The 15,423-nt window shown below is 42.8% G+C and overlaps 1 protein-coding gene across 1 annotated transcript in view; it reads right to left on the bottom strand.

Moving 5' to 3' along the window:
- wdfy3 (WD repeat and FYVE domain containing 3) overlaps positions 1–15,423 on the bottom strand; it is a 690,816-nt gene that overhangs the window by 251,426 nt on the left and 423,967 nt on the right. The window contains exons 36-37 of the mRNA XM_070871062.1: positions 3,872–3,971; positions 2,152–2,312 (exon numbers count right to left, since the gene is read on the bottom strand). Of these exons, the coding sequence (XP_070727163.1) occupies positions 2,152–2,312; positions 3,872–3,971 (261 nt within the window). The remainder of the gene's footprint in view (positions 1–2,151; positions 2,313–3,871; positions 3,972–15,423) is intronic.

Raw genomic sequence — 15,423 nt, 5'->3', positions numbered from 1 at the left:
GTAAATACTGAAGTAAAATATTCCCCAAAGAACTCTGCCATTTTCTTACCGATTATATAATCTCTCAATACTCATGCATGGCCACACCCCTCCTTAATGACCCTCTTTAATCCTAATGTGTTTATAAAAACCTTTGCCAATACCTTTTACATTGCTTGCAAGTCTTTCTTCACACACCATCTTGGCTCTCCTCGAGTCTGTGAATGTTACCAAGTAATGGAGATGCCATTCCTTGAACATTTAACAACATGTAACCTAGGATTCATAAACTACATTCTTAAAAACTTAGTGATGTACCAGCTCAAGAACATGCTCATGTTCTCAAGAAATACTAAAGGTTTTCCTTTTTTTTTTATTGACGGTGGAATTGTCAGCAAGATCAATAAATAACTGACAAGTTGGAATTGTGACAGCAGTGAAATATTTTAAAATAAAAATACATTTTAAATAAAATCAAACATTCTGGAAATGCACAACAAATCAGACAGCATCTGAAAGAGAAAGAAAGGTCAAGGTTTCAAGTGTGATCCTTCATTAAAACTGAAAATTTAAAGATTCCTGAAGATCACACACAAAACATTATCCTATCTCTGATCAAAACATTGGCCGAGAATTTGCTGGAGTGCGGCATTTCGCAGTGACGCCATCGAGATGGATTGTGTTCCTCACCCTTCAGTACAATTAATTCTGCACTGCAATTTTTAAAAATTCTGTTTCTGGGATGTGGGCATTGCTGGCAAGGCCAGCATTTATTGCCCATCCCTAATTGCCTTTGAGAAATTAGTGGTAAGTCACCTTCTAAAACTGCTGCAGTCCATGCGGTGAAGGTACTCCCATAGTACTGTCAGATAGGGAATTCCAGGATTTTGATGCAGCGACGATGAAGGAACAGCGATATATTTCTAAGTAAGCATGGTGTATGACTTGGAGAGGAACATGGAGGTGATGGTGTTCCCCTGTGCCTGCTGCCTTTATCCTTTTAGGTGGTAGAGGTCACGGGTTTGTGAGGTGCTGTCGAAGAAACGTTGGCAAGTTGCTGCAGTGCACGGTGTAGATGGTACACACTGCAGCTATGGTGTGCCGGTGGTGGAGGGAGTGAATGTTTAAGGTGGTGGATGGAATGCTAATCCAGTGGGCTGCTTAGTCCTGGATGGTGTTGAGCTTCGAGTGTTGCTGGAGCTGCACTTGTCCAGGCAAGTGGAGAGTATTCCATCACACTCCTGATTTTTGCTTTGTAGATGGTGGAAAGGCTTTGGGGAGTCAGGAGGTGAGGTACTCATCGCAGATTACCCAGTCTCTGACCTGCTCTTGTAGGCACAGTATTTATGTAGCTGGTCCAGTTACGTTTCTGGTCAATGGTGAACCCCAGCATTTGGATGGTGGGAGATTTGGCGATGGTAATTCCGTTGAATGTCAAAGGGCGGTGGTTAGACTCTTGTTTGTTGGAGTTGGTCATTGTCTTGCAGTTATGTGGCGCGAGGCGAGGCGAGGCGAGGTGGGGGTTGTTACCTCTAAATCCTGACAAGCTGTAATAAATTTAGAATTGACTTTCCTCCAATCCAGAACCCACAACAATTTAATTTAAGGAATCAGTTTAATCAGTTAAACAAATCAGTTTAACTTGCATCCTGGTTGCATGCTTTGTAGCATGTGCAGAACAATTATCATTTAATTGGTAACTGGTTTCAAAGTGAAAGGCCATTGGAAACATAAATTGCCCCATAAATAGGGTCCTTATGCTATTAAATAACAGACCAAACTTTAATTCGTATTTACAGCATTAATGCAGCAATTTTGTAATAATCATTGGGAGATTGACAGTGAGCTCTGGTTTTAGGGAGGCTAACGACAGAGTGGCCGGAATCATCCAGCAATTTGTGATGATTCACAACCCATGGTGTATCTCTTCCTTGCCACAAATTTCTGAATGTTTTGCATACTAATAACTGTGTACGCCTTTAACGCGTCATTATTTTGTCAGCAAATTCTGAACCATTATCTAATCTCAGACGCTGACTGTCCTGCTAAGCATTTCTAGCATTCCCTATTTTTCCCTTTTCATTTTCTATATTTACATATAACTAGCTCTGTCTTAACAAATTGAACAATTAGTTTAATTTTTCTTGAGACTCATTCATGACATCAACTTACCTGTCCTATCGATTGAACAATAAAGTCAACCACCAGTTTGGACTCCTTGCTAAACATGCCTTGCCAAAGCTTATCTACGAGTCGCTGTGTGAAGTAAAATACATTGTTCACTAATATATTGTAACTTCCTCCACTGGTAATAGGTAATGTTGCATCTTCACCTAAAATAGTTATTAAAAAAATGTTCTGTTATACTGTAGAATTAAGTAGGATAGTCACAATAAACAGTATTACATAACGATAATAAATACACATCAACTTCAATTTAATTTCTATTCCTCAAGATTTAAACTTTTAGTTATGTGTCTTGTTTTTAAAAAGTGCCATGTTATGTGTTTGTAAGAGTTTATTGAAGTGAGGCATCATGCAATTAGAATTTTCCTCAATCACTTTGGAACACCAAGTTTATCAATTTGCCCATGTTCAAAACTGTCCTATGTAGCTGGTAACGAGACATATTGATAAAAACATGACATCAACGATGAGCTCATTTGTCATTGCTAAATATTTACTTTTCCTTGTTAATTTTTTTTATTCGGTGAGGCAGCACTTTATACTCGCCTCATTAAAAATTGTAGCATGATGCTTTGAATATTATGATGATCACAAACAACTAGAATTTCTAATAACTGGACTAAAATAACCATTTCAAGAGATGTCCTAAATTCACCATTATCCATCAAAGGGCATAAAAAAACACACACACACACGATATTTTTGCAATACCACAGTCACAAATCTGAAAAATAAAGTTCAAGGTTGCCAAAAGCTCATCATGGTGGAAATCACCATACTATAGAATGAATAAAAATTATGAGCATAGAGAATGACCAGCAATATTCATTCTTTCAATTTTTAAGAAAATTAGGAACCTCAGAAAATCAGCCAAGAACATCAGCTTGTGGAAAATAGAATTTTCTGTGCTGGCCTGTTACAGGTCTCTAGCTAGAAACTTAAACATGTTATTTTGCTCCAATTTGTGAGCAATTATTCCGATTCAAATTGAGCAGTGTCACTCACATTAGCTACAATGGTGAGTTAGTTATTTTTAAATGCAGTTTTTCTTTAATTCTAGAACTAGGGGGCATAGTTTAAGAATAAGGGGTCGCCCATTTAGAACTGAGAGGAAGAGGAATTTCTTCTCAGTTGTAAATCTGTGGAATTCTCTGCCACAGAGAGCTGTGGAGGCGCGGTCATTGAACATATTCAAGGTGGAGATAGCCAGATTTCTGATCGATAAGGGAGTGAAGGGTTATGGGGGGTGGGCAGGGAAATGGAGCTGAGCCCAAGATCAGATCAGCCATGATCTTATTAAATGCCAGAGCAGGCTCGAGGGGCCAAATAGCCTACTCCTGCTCCTATTTCTCATGTTCTTAATTCAGCAATTGAATCCTTATCACTAAATCTCGGATTCCAATGCTAATTTAAGCAGTGCATTTGTATTATTTTGTTACTGACATCTACTGGTAAGGATTTGTACCGTTATAGGCTTTCGAAACTATAGGTCTCTTTTAGCCAAAAACCAAATGGTACACACATCCAATGCAGGCAACTCTACTCCATAATTAGTAAAACCAACAAAAGGATCATATAAAATAATCTGAAAGCATAGATTGATGCACATTTAGCACATTGCTTGAACAACCTTTTGTTGGAATTCATTCAAATTAGAGTGTCTCTTCCAGAGACACTGGGAAGAAGGAACTGTAGTCAGACCCACCTAATAAAACATCTGCTGCTAATAAGTGATCCATCACACTGTCCAAAATGCAAGTTTGGAATTCTTTTTGCTGAGCTCGTGTTGATCTATCAGGTGATGCCTTGAAAATAAAGAGATCATTAACATTAAAAATCTGCATTACTTTGCTTGAAGGTGCAGCCCTGTTTCACAGCTTTCTTTTTTCAATACAACATGCTCCACCAGTTGTGGTTGAGAATAAAAATATGACCACAGTATAATCTTAGATCATAGCACATGTTTATTGGAGTGTTGTGCTTCACCTCTCCAGATTTGACTAGATAAAAATGAGAAAACTGACTTTTTTATGTTTTTGGATGGGCAGAAGAGATGATAGAAACCAAATCTCCTTTAATTATGGAGCTATAACAAAGTATTGATTGTTTACATTTCCTGTGGGTGTGTCTGGAACCACAGACTGCAGTCTGAGATTCCAAATATGCCCAAATGGTTGGCAGCTGGAGCAAGCTAAACAAATATAAACAATGTTATACTACTATAATCTTAATAATTAAAAGGGATTGAAGATTGTTTTTACTGCAGGGACTGCTTTTGGAATTTTTTCAAAATTAAATGTTAAAAACACTAATGCACTGAAACTTTAGTTATGGAAATAATCACTAGGTTCCGAGGTACTATTTTCATCAATGAGCAAAATTCACAGCAGTGGAAATGTATGAATATGATCAGAATGCGCAACACAAATTTACATCATCAGGAGTCCCTTAATTTTAAGAACAACCTGAAACTAATGTGTTGTATGCATGTTAATTATCAGTGGCACAGATTTGAGGTTGGGGCACTGTGATGTATCTGGACTAGGGTTGGGACAATGTGATGCAGTGTTTCTGGACTACATATAATGCAGTCACGACGGTCCTTCAAGTGAGCCTGTGCTATGTGACCTTACTTATGTCACCTTGCCCCCTCCCCTGCTGCTAACCACTCGTCTATTTTCTATTTCCAGATGAGTCGCCGCATGCGCCACATCCTCGAATGGAAGCCTCCACCTCAGTCCGTCATGTGGGGGTGGAGGAGGGGGATGAGGACGATGCCGATGACGAGGAACCTCCACAGGAGGACCAAACTGAGTAACCTATCCCGGGATGGGGGGGTGGGCCGAGGCACTCGACACCTCTTTTAGCTGCAGCCACTAGCTCATCCGAGGAAGAAACATTCTCGAGCTTTGAGCCATCTGAGGCCCAAGAGTAAAAGTGGCGTGCAGCAACACACCACTGGGGTTGAGTCCTATATGCCTTCTCTCCGGAGAATGAGTCGGCAAAGCCAGTCTTCTGACAGACAGGCAGACGCACACCTGGACATGGTGGTACTGTCCGGGGAGTGCATCCAGCTCACCAGATAGCTCCTGGAGGTCTTGGGTAGTATTGCTGCAAGCATTGCGGCGCTATCCGCAAACATGAGGGAGGGCATGTCGCAGATTGTCAGTGCGAGCCGCAAAACCACAGAGGCCGTCAATGCCCACGTGCAATTGATGGTCTCGATCTTTGACACTACAGTCCCCAGTGTCACACCCAGACTGACATCACCTGAGAGTGGTGAGGCCGAGCAAGAGCCTTGCCACTCAGAAGCTGGGCCTTTCATACCGAGAGCTTCTCCAGGGGACCCACACATGGCGTCTCCATTGTCTCCCGCCCCAATACAGCAGGACTCAGGCCGCTTTGCTGCACGAACTCTTGGTGCCAACTTGGGTAGTCATGACGTGAGTGAGGGGTCGTAGGGAAAAGACATTTGGTGCAGGGGTTGTTGTTTCGTTGCTGTTTTGTTGTTGGATATTTTATAAAAGCTTTATAAGTTTCCCAATTCACAATGTTTAATAAATTTTGTTCCACTTTTGAAATGTTTAATAAATCTTATTCAAGTTAAATCTTATTCGAGTTACAATATGTTTAATAAATCTTATTAAAATTACAATGTTTGATAAATTCTTTTGTTCACTGTAACCATTCCTGTGTAGTGTCTCATTTGCAGAATAAGAGAGGGTATAGTCAACATGGTGGGATAGAGTGGGCAGGCAACTGTCAAACATACCGTTCACTCTTCAAGCAAAGCTGTTGATGTAAGGCTTTAGAAGTGGCAAAAAGCTCCACGAGGCCTCCCCTGTGGTGGTGGGACTGGTGGCATGGGTTCATCGCCAGGCTCCTCATCCTCCCCTCTCTCTGGAGGTGGTCCTGCAGTCCCCAGTAGCAAATCCTGTTCCCTCATGATGGCTAGGATGTGCAGCATGCAGCACACCACAATGAACTCAGAGACCTGCTGAGGGGAGTATTGTAGGCAGCCTCCAGAGTGGTCCAGGCATCGGAAGTGATGCTCGAGCACTCCAATTGTCTTTTCGATGATGTCGCGTGTGGCTACATGGCTGTCATTATCGCGATGCTCAGCTCCTGTCTGAGGATTCCGGAAGAGGGTCATGAGCCAGGTGACGAGGCCGTAACCTTTGTCCCCCAGCATCTAGCTCTGGCCTTGTGGTTGATGCTCGAACAGGCATGAGACACTGTTCTCATGCAAGATGAAATCATCATGGTTGCTTCCTGGAAATTGGGCATTTACTGCCATGATGCGCTGAGTATGGTCACAGACGATATGTATGTTCAGGGAGTGGGAATCTCTTTCGATTTCGGTAAACCTCTGGATTGGTAGGTGCTCGCAGGGCAATGTGCGTACAGTCAATGGCAGCCTGAACTTTGGGGAAGCCAGCAATTCGTCCAAAATCTACAGCTCTTTCAGTCTGTGCCTCCTTGGTCATAGGGAACTTTATAAAATCCTTACCTGCATGCGTAGAGTGCAGTAGTCACTTGGTGAATTCAGCGATGTGTAGCATACTGCGAGATGGAGCAGATGTCCCCTGCCGATGCCCGAAAGGAACCGGAGGCACAGAAGGCAAGTGCCGCAGTCACCTTCACTTCGATGAGCAGTGCAGTCCTGTTGCTGCTGGTAGGCTGTAGTTCTGCCTTTAGGAGCTGGCATATCTCTGTGACCACCTCTTTTCAGAAGCACAGCCGAATGCACTGTGCCTCAGAGAGCTGCACGTATTAGCGCTGTTCCCTGTAAATTCGTGGAGGGTAAGTCGTCCTCCCCATACGTCTGCAAGCACTTCGATTGCTCAAAATGCTCATCAAAAAGCCTTCCTCCAGCTCGACTGCATACAAAAAGCAGCCAGGAATAATGGTAGTAGTATAGCCCCCATTTAAAAAAAAAAGTGTCCTAAATATCCTTTAAAATGACGATACTCACATAAAACGTCACTGTTTAAAATGCAGCCTTCCTTCTCCAAATCCTTTGATGCACTGAACTTGTGTTCTGTTTTCAAGAATACACCGTTAGCGCTGGGTGCGCCCGTTTTTTCTGGGCGAGCGATAAAACATATATCGCCGACTTTATCACCCATGTCTGAAAGTGCAACGGTACACGCCAATTGACGTCATAAAAACGCTTACAAAATCGCGGGCGATAACTTTTAGCGCGGTGCAAAACCATTGCCGAAATTTCCGTCCAGGCGCAAAATGTTGTGCAACTCGTTTAGCAGCAAAAAAAATATATAACTCTTCGCCCTCACGGTAAAACGGTCACAAATCTGTGGAATTTCTAGCCCATAGAATCATAGAATAGTACTGAACAGGAGGAGGCCATTCGGCCCATCGAGTCTACACCAGCTCTTTCAAAGAGCAATCCAGTTAGTCCCATTCCCCCAATCTTTCCCCATATCCCTGTAATTTTTTCACCTTTAAAGTATTTATCCAATTCCCTTTTGGAAGCTACTATTCATCACCCTATCAGGCAGTGCATTGCAAATCCTAACCATTCGTTGCATAAAAAAACTTTTTCTCCTTTTGCTAATCACCTTAAATCTATGCCCTCTGGTTATCAACCTGTCTGCCATTGTAAGCAGTTTCTCTTGATTTATTCTATCTAAACCCTTCATGATGTTAAACACTTCTATCAAATCTGCTCTAAGCCTTCTCTGCTGTAAAGGAAAACCCCAGATACTCCAGTCTATCCACGCAACTATAATCCCACATCCCTGGAAGCAATCTAGTAAATCTTTTCTGCACCCTCTCTAAAGACTTCATGTCCTTCCTAACGTGTGGTGCCCAGAATTGAACACAATGACCCAGAAATCCCGGTTGGCTGCTCCCCGCAGGCAATCGAGGGAAAAACATAAAGATGCAGACTTACTTGAAGCTGTTGTGCCCACGCGAATTCCCGGTCCTGAGGCCTCCACTGACTGCGCATCGCAGCGTGTGCACGTCAGGACATGCGCAGGGCTGGAGCTGCAGTCACATGGCTCTGGGCAGCCAATCAAGATAACATGTGTTCTCATTCATAATAATAGGAACTCCTTAAGTTGAAGTTCCCATTATGATGAATAAGAACCCCCTCCAAACACCCTGTTGTAGGGCACTTTCAAAGGTGAAGGCACCTGCAGAATGTATGTCTATATATGTGTTAAATGGCTGCCAGACAAAAGATAGCTGCCAGAGATTCTGCAAAGCACTAGGGGTATTCAGCTAACCAAGTTGGCTAACTTCTGGATAGCTGATGACACTGCAGTTTAGCAGAATGTCTTTAAATGAACAAACCCAGCCAGGATGTCCTAGCAGAACACTGAACAAAGGAATCCCTGAAACTGTGTTAAGATAAGAAAGTCAGGCACAGGCAGAACCCAAAGACAGCAGATATAAGGGGGGGTGTGGAAAAACATCACAAGGAATAAATCAGCTCTGGATAAACAAAAGCTGACCATGCATCCCCTTTATGTTTGAGGGTTAATTCTATTGGCCTAAAGAAACCTGTATGTAATCTATAATAGTTACGATTGGATTGTGTCCAGCCGACATAAGTTGAGTCATTGTAGTGAACTGTTGTAAAACATATAAATATCACTGAATTTCTTTGTTCGATGGAGAGTAGTGCCTGGTGTAACCCAGAGGCGTTCTCCCCGCAGGCTTAATAAAGGCCGTTTTGATGTTGGAACCGACCCAGAGTGTCGAGTAATTCTTCCTGGGAAACATTCGCACTAACAGTGGCGTCACGAACAGGATTCCGAAGTCGCTGGACACCCTTGGAAGAACCGGGTGAGTATAGATTTTTTTTTAAAATAAGAAAGGGTGCTGAAGGTGGACGCTGGTTGATCGACATGAGGAGACAGTCTAATATCTCAAACGCCGAGCCTGAGCCCGAATTAAGAGGACTTGGTCCCACGTGATGGCCAGGATTAAGTAGGCGTAGGGAACACACTTAGACCGTGGGATCGTGATACCGAGCGACATCTCCTGGGCCCAGTACTGTAATTTGAAATATACCCCAGGGACCAGGCGGTGCACAACGACCAACGAAAATCAAATCTGTGAACAGGGTGGGAATAGGCAAAACGGTGGTAGATAGTCGTTAAGGAGACCTAGAGCGCTGTCGGGAATTGTTTAAAGTATTTAAGGATTGTATTATAAGCCTGTTGTAAGAAATTATCACAGACTTGTGACCCGGCAGTAAGCCAAGAGACGGCCTACTTCAAGTCGCATTAGCTGAAAGCGGACCTCAGAGTAGATTCCTAACGGTTCTAGTCCTACCCAGAAATGGCCAATGTACCAACAAAACTCGAGTGAGGGCCGGAAGGGTCCCTTACCCGCCACCTGGCGGAAAAACAAAAGAAAGTAATAGAAAAGGCCTGGATTCTGATTCTTCGATCCCACGTAAAATTAACAGAGGAAGTAAATCAATATGTGAGAAATTAAAAAAACTTGATAGTGACTATCTTAAGTGAAGTAAGGATCCAAAAATAGAGCCGGCCAAACAATAAACTTTGTTGAATGAAGAAAGACTTTTGTGAATGTCTGTCTTTGAATGAAAGTGCTTGTGTGATTTTTGACTGCAGAATATTTGAGGTGGAAATTTATTAATTTTTCATGTGTCTGAAAGTCTGTTTGGGAAAGTGGTGGAGCTGTCTGTTTGTTTTGGCTCCACCCACTTTTTCAGACAGAGCGAAAGTTTTTTTTAAAACTCTTTGTAGTGTTGTTCTTATTGTGTTCCTAACACAGATGAGGCTGCACACAGGGAGGTTAAAATAACAGTGACCTCAGTCTTTAATAAGACACTCCAGAGTGAGGAACAGGCCTTAGGGGCCAGCTTATATACAGTGCTCCCAAGGAATGCTGGGATCCCTTGGGACTTCAGGGGATGAGCTCCCTGGTGGCAGAACATGGGAGTGCATGCTTTACAGATACACAACAGTCCTATATGTGGGAAGTTTTAAGAAAGTGTGAACCTAGAATTGAACTTTATTTTAAGTTAGAAACGCAGGTGTGGATTTATTCGGATGATAAGTCACGGAGCTAGGAAATGCACAAAGGATAGGTTTGTTGAGCAAAAGATAAAAAATGCGTGGTCCCGTTGGTTTTTAAAAATTTTTTTCGACACGCTCACTTGTCAAAAGAAGACACGTAATCGTTGATTACACTGGGTTGAAAGACAATAAATTTAGTCTTGGAATGAGATAAAGAACGGAGAAGGGAAGTTGTAATGCCTTTAAAAAAAAAGCTTGCGCGAGGCTGCGGGCTGGGGAAGTACGCGCCCATTTTCCTTTGTGTAAAACCTTGACGCGAAAGCTTCTAGCTCAGTGAAGAGATTTTTAAATAAAAGATCGGTAGTACAATATTTTAATTGGGATTTTGAGATATTTCAGGTGATTCTCATTGATAAAAATTTTGGTTGAATTGGAAAATCTTGGGTTTGGAAACCTTTATATAAAAGTACACATACTGCGTCAGAAATTGAAGCTTAAAAAGATGTAATTTATGAGATACTGTATCACAAAATTGAAGTTACAGAGCAAAAGATTCACATATTTAAAAAAAAGTATTACCATATTTGACATTGCGTAATTCAACAATAAATACAAATTCTACAAAAGGGGAGCAGAAATTAGGATAGGAACAGTGAAGAGTTAATTTTGTTGTGAAGGTTTCACATACCACTGGTTAAGAAAAGGCACAACAAAATGCGATACATTTACAATAAAAAGTTAAATCTGATCTCTTTTTAAAAAAAAAAAGAAATAAAACTAAAAGGTTTGGAAATAATCTAGAAATACCTTCAGGGATTAGGTCAAACTCCTGGGCAAGTGGTGAGCTATCTGCGAAAGTGTAAAAGGAACTTTGGGAAAATTAAAATGTTAAAACGGCACACTTTAGCAGTTTAGAACAAAGGACAATGTTATGGCCTTGAAACTGGAACATTTGAGATAACGGAAAGCAGCTTTCAAAGCCTACTTGCTCGACTCTGTCCTAGTTATGAAAAAAAAAGCCAAGTGAGAAATAAAACACAAGATTTGCTCAGTAAACGGGACCGTAAAAAATAAATGAAATGTTGCCATGTATATAGCTTGTGTGAAAATTGGATTTCAGTAAAGAAAATAGCTATTAAAAATGTGTGGTCTAGTTTTAAATTAAAAAAAAATCTTTGGCAAGTACTTGAATTAGAAGTTTAGAAAATTTGGAGTTTAATCTAAAAGGCTGTCTTTCCCATGGGAAGATTTTTATTATGACCACTTTACTAATGATTTCTGCTGTTTTAACGGATTCCTAATTTCTAAGCAAATTTTGAAGGCACAAAGATCTGGATGAGTACGCAAAGTCACGTAATGACATCAGGCCTTCTTTCAAACCTGTAAAGGAGTTAACCCTTTCCATTGACAGCTGCTTTACACTGGACCTTACTAATTTGAATTTCTTAATAAAATAAAGACTCGCCTGACAGACAGAGAAAATGGTGGAATAGTCAGAATAAAAATAAAACAGAGCTAGCTGGTCAAGAGTTAAAAGCTAAGATAAATAAGCTGGAAGAGATTAAAAAAAAACGAGACCAGATGGATAGTGCAGTGCGCAGCCATAGCACCATCACCTATGGCAAGAGAGCCAATGTACCCCCACGGTGGGTAAGTGGAGTCCACAAACCCAACCTAACAGTAAACCAGACTGGGATGTTTGGAGGAATAGTGGTGGCATTGGTGTCGATTGGAGTTTGGATAATATTTAGATGGGTCATCGTGCAGGCTCGAGCACAGCAGGCTCAAATGCAAAACTGACGGCAGCCCAGACAGGGACATGAAGTGATATAGACGGTATGACTATAAAGAATGTGGATAACCTAACCCTTACCTCTGATCCCACAGTGATTACGATACAAGTAGACCAGAACCTAACACCTGGTGACGACCAAGCTGTCTGTTTGAAATTGCAGATAAAACTCACCGAGATGGAACCGCGGCAACTGATTTAACTCATAATATTGGGAACCTTAAGACCCATGCAAACACTGGATGATACCAACGGATTGCAACGCACACAGGAAATAAACAACTACATGAACTATGGAGTCTTGTTTAATTTTACGAATGGAATGTACATTCCAGCAGCCAAGGACTGGAACAAGGACAGGACTTATTTTAATGAATGGCTACAAGTGAACCCGAATAAGGACAAAGTATGCGTGCAATGCTCCACGGGTACAAGGAGCAGTTGCATTGGGCGAAGGGAGGCCAGGGGGCTCGATAAATGTACCTTTGGGATAATTTGTGCGCCCCCTGCCCAACCCCAACCGACTGTCACCTTCAGGAAGGGGGTAGGGCTCTGCGGATATTATGAGGGGGTGGGGCTGTGCGGATATTATGAGGATGTAGAGGCAGCCGCCGTATCTTTGTATGTATGCTTTTCACCTTCCCCAACACCATGCCCCCCCAAGAACCACCACACAGCCTGAGGAATTGCCATGCCCCATAACTACTAAGGGACCAGAAAATGGGATTGTACTGTTCAACGAGGGTGAACGATTATATGATGTCAAACATGAAATTGTGCCTGTCCTGATCAATGTCTCAGGCATATGAATGTCGGAATATTGTACAGAGCAGGCAAGAAATATGTACAACGTGTTGAGTAAAGTTGTAATGCAGCAAGCCGCCGATGCCATGGGTGCCAGTAGATTCCGAGGACAGGAGCCAGTTCATAGGACTAAGAGGGGAATAGTTAATGATGCTGCTACCGGTTTTAACACCGGGACCTCCATCGTGAACTCACTAGATATGCAAGTGCTAAACTTAAAGGTGGAACAGCTTAAAGGGGTGATGAAGGGACTATTAAAACAGGCAGAGCAGAATCAGGAAGATCAAGCCGAACTAGGAAGAGAGGGCGTGGAAATCCAACTGGATGGAATTTCAGTCCTAGAAGCTCATGCCAAAACAATTAATCAGCTTATCGACAGAGAGAAGGAAGATGTTGGAAAGCTTAGACAGGGACAACTCTGCCATGCTTATGGCCTATGGATGGTGGGACAAATACGGCACAACCTCGATCAGATCCAAAGGGAGGAGGTACCCAACTGGATAGACAGCCCACATCTGAGTCAATTGGCCAATCGAAAGGGAACACTGGATAATTGTACCCCGAAGGGACAAACCAGAGTATATCCCAGATTGTCAAATGGGTAATGCTACTGGAGTGGGAATAGTCCTAATGATCCCCATAGTCACACAAGACTTGGGACCGTTTCCCCTGTACCAGCTAGAAAATATCGGGGTCATACGGGAAAACGCCTCCCTCCGTTACTATCTGATCGCAGCCTCTGCTATCCGCAGAGACAACACACTATGGGCTTTCCCTGATGGGATGCAAGCAGAAGGGGCGACATTACAGTGTGCCCTCACCCGGTGGGATGAGGAGAACTAGACGAGTGCGGGCTCAATCGAACCGAAGGATGTCTATTAGAAATAGTACCAACACACACACACACACTTTGCTAGAGCAGGTTACGGAGGCAAAGAGAAGTACTGTGTTTCTACCACAGAACACTCTTACCAGTATAATGGACTACAGTGCCAGATCCCACAGCCGAACTTTTGCTTTACACCTCTACGACCTGTTACTATTGGACAAGCCCGCATTATCCAGGTTGGACGGCGAGATACTGAAATCATTAACGTTACCAACCAACTCCACGACCACTTGTAGGACTATGACGAGCCAGAACAGGCCCCTATCCCACATTTAGCTGAGGTACTAAGGGAACTAAGACTCAGAGTGGGCCAGTCTGTCAAGCTTTACCACCAATTACAGACAAAGATTGAAGTACTGGAAAAGGACACCGACAGAGTTACAGGATGAGAGTTGGTGGAGGAGGGTTTGGAATTGGGGGATGAATGTAAACATACACCCCTGGATGCGAATTATATTGCACATACTGGTCGGGGTACAGCTGGTCTTAGCACTGACATGGGGTATTATGGCCTGTCGGACCTGCAGGCATTATACAAACAGAAAATAGGTGGAGTAGGCCATTCGGCCCTTCGAGCCTGCACCGCCATTCAATGAGTTCATGGCTGAACATGCAACTTCAGTACCCCATTCCTGCTTTCTCGCCATACCCCTTGATACCCCTAGTAGTAAGGACTACATCTAACTCCTTTTTGAATATATTTAGTGAATTGGCCTCAACAATTTTCTGTGGTAGAGAATTCCACAGGTTCACCACTCTCTGGGTGAAGAAGTTTCTCCTCATCTCGGTCCTAAATGGCTTACCCCTTATCCTTAGACTGTGACCCCTGGTTCTGGACTTCCCCAACATTGGGAACATTCTTCCTGCATCTAACCTGTCTAAACCCGTCAGAATTTTAAACATTTCTATGAGATCCCCTCTCATTCTTCTGAACTCCAGTGAATACAAGCCCAGTTGATCCAGTCTTTCTTGATATGTCAGTCCCGTCATCCCAGGAATCAGTCTGGTGAACCTTCGCTGCACTCCCTCAATAGCAAGAATGTCCTTCCTCAAGTTAGGAGACCAAAACTGTACACAATACTCCAGGGTGTGGCCTCACCAAGGCCCTGTACAACTGCAGTAACACCTCCCTGCTCCTGTACTCAAATCCCCTCGCTATGAAGGCCAACATGTCATTTGCTTTCTTAACCGCCTGCTGTACCTGTGTGCCAACCTTCAATGACTGATGGACCATGACACCCAGGTCTCGTTGCACCTCCCCTTTTCCTAATCTGTCACCATTCAGATAATAGTCTGTCTCCCTGTTTTTACCACCAAAGTGGATAACCTCACATTTATCCACATTATACTTCATCTGCCATGCATTTGCCCACTCACCTAACCTATCCAAGTCACTCTGCAGCCTCATAGCATCCTCCTCGCAGCTCACACTGCCACCCAACTTCGTGTCATCCGCAAATTTGGAGATACTACATTTAATCCCCTCGTCTAAATCATTAATGTACAATGTAAACAGCTGGGGCCCCAGCACAAAACCTTGCGGTACCCCACTAGTCACTGCCTGCCATTCTGAAAAGTACCCACTTACTCCTACTCTTTGCTTCCTGTCTGACAACTAGTTCTCAATCCACGTCAGCACACTAACCCCAATCCCATGTGCTTTAACTTTGCACATTAATCTCTTGTGTGGGACCTTGTCGAAAGCCTTCTGAAAGTCCAAATACACCACATCAACTGGTTCCCCCTTGTCC

Source organism: Pristiophorus japonicus, chromosome 2, assembly GCF_044704955.1.
Source record: "Pristiophorus japonicus isolate sPriJap1 chromosome 2, sPriJap1.hap1, whole genome shotgun sequence".
NCBI classification, from domain to species: Eukaryota; Metazoa; Chordata; class Chondrichthyes; family Pristiophoridae; genus Pristiophorus; species Pristiophorus japonicus.
Note: the sequence above shows the minus strand (reverse complement) of the source record. Positions and strands in the feature narration are given on the sequence as shown.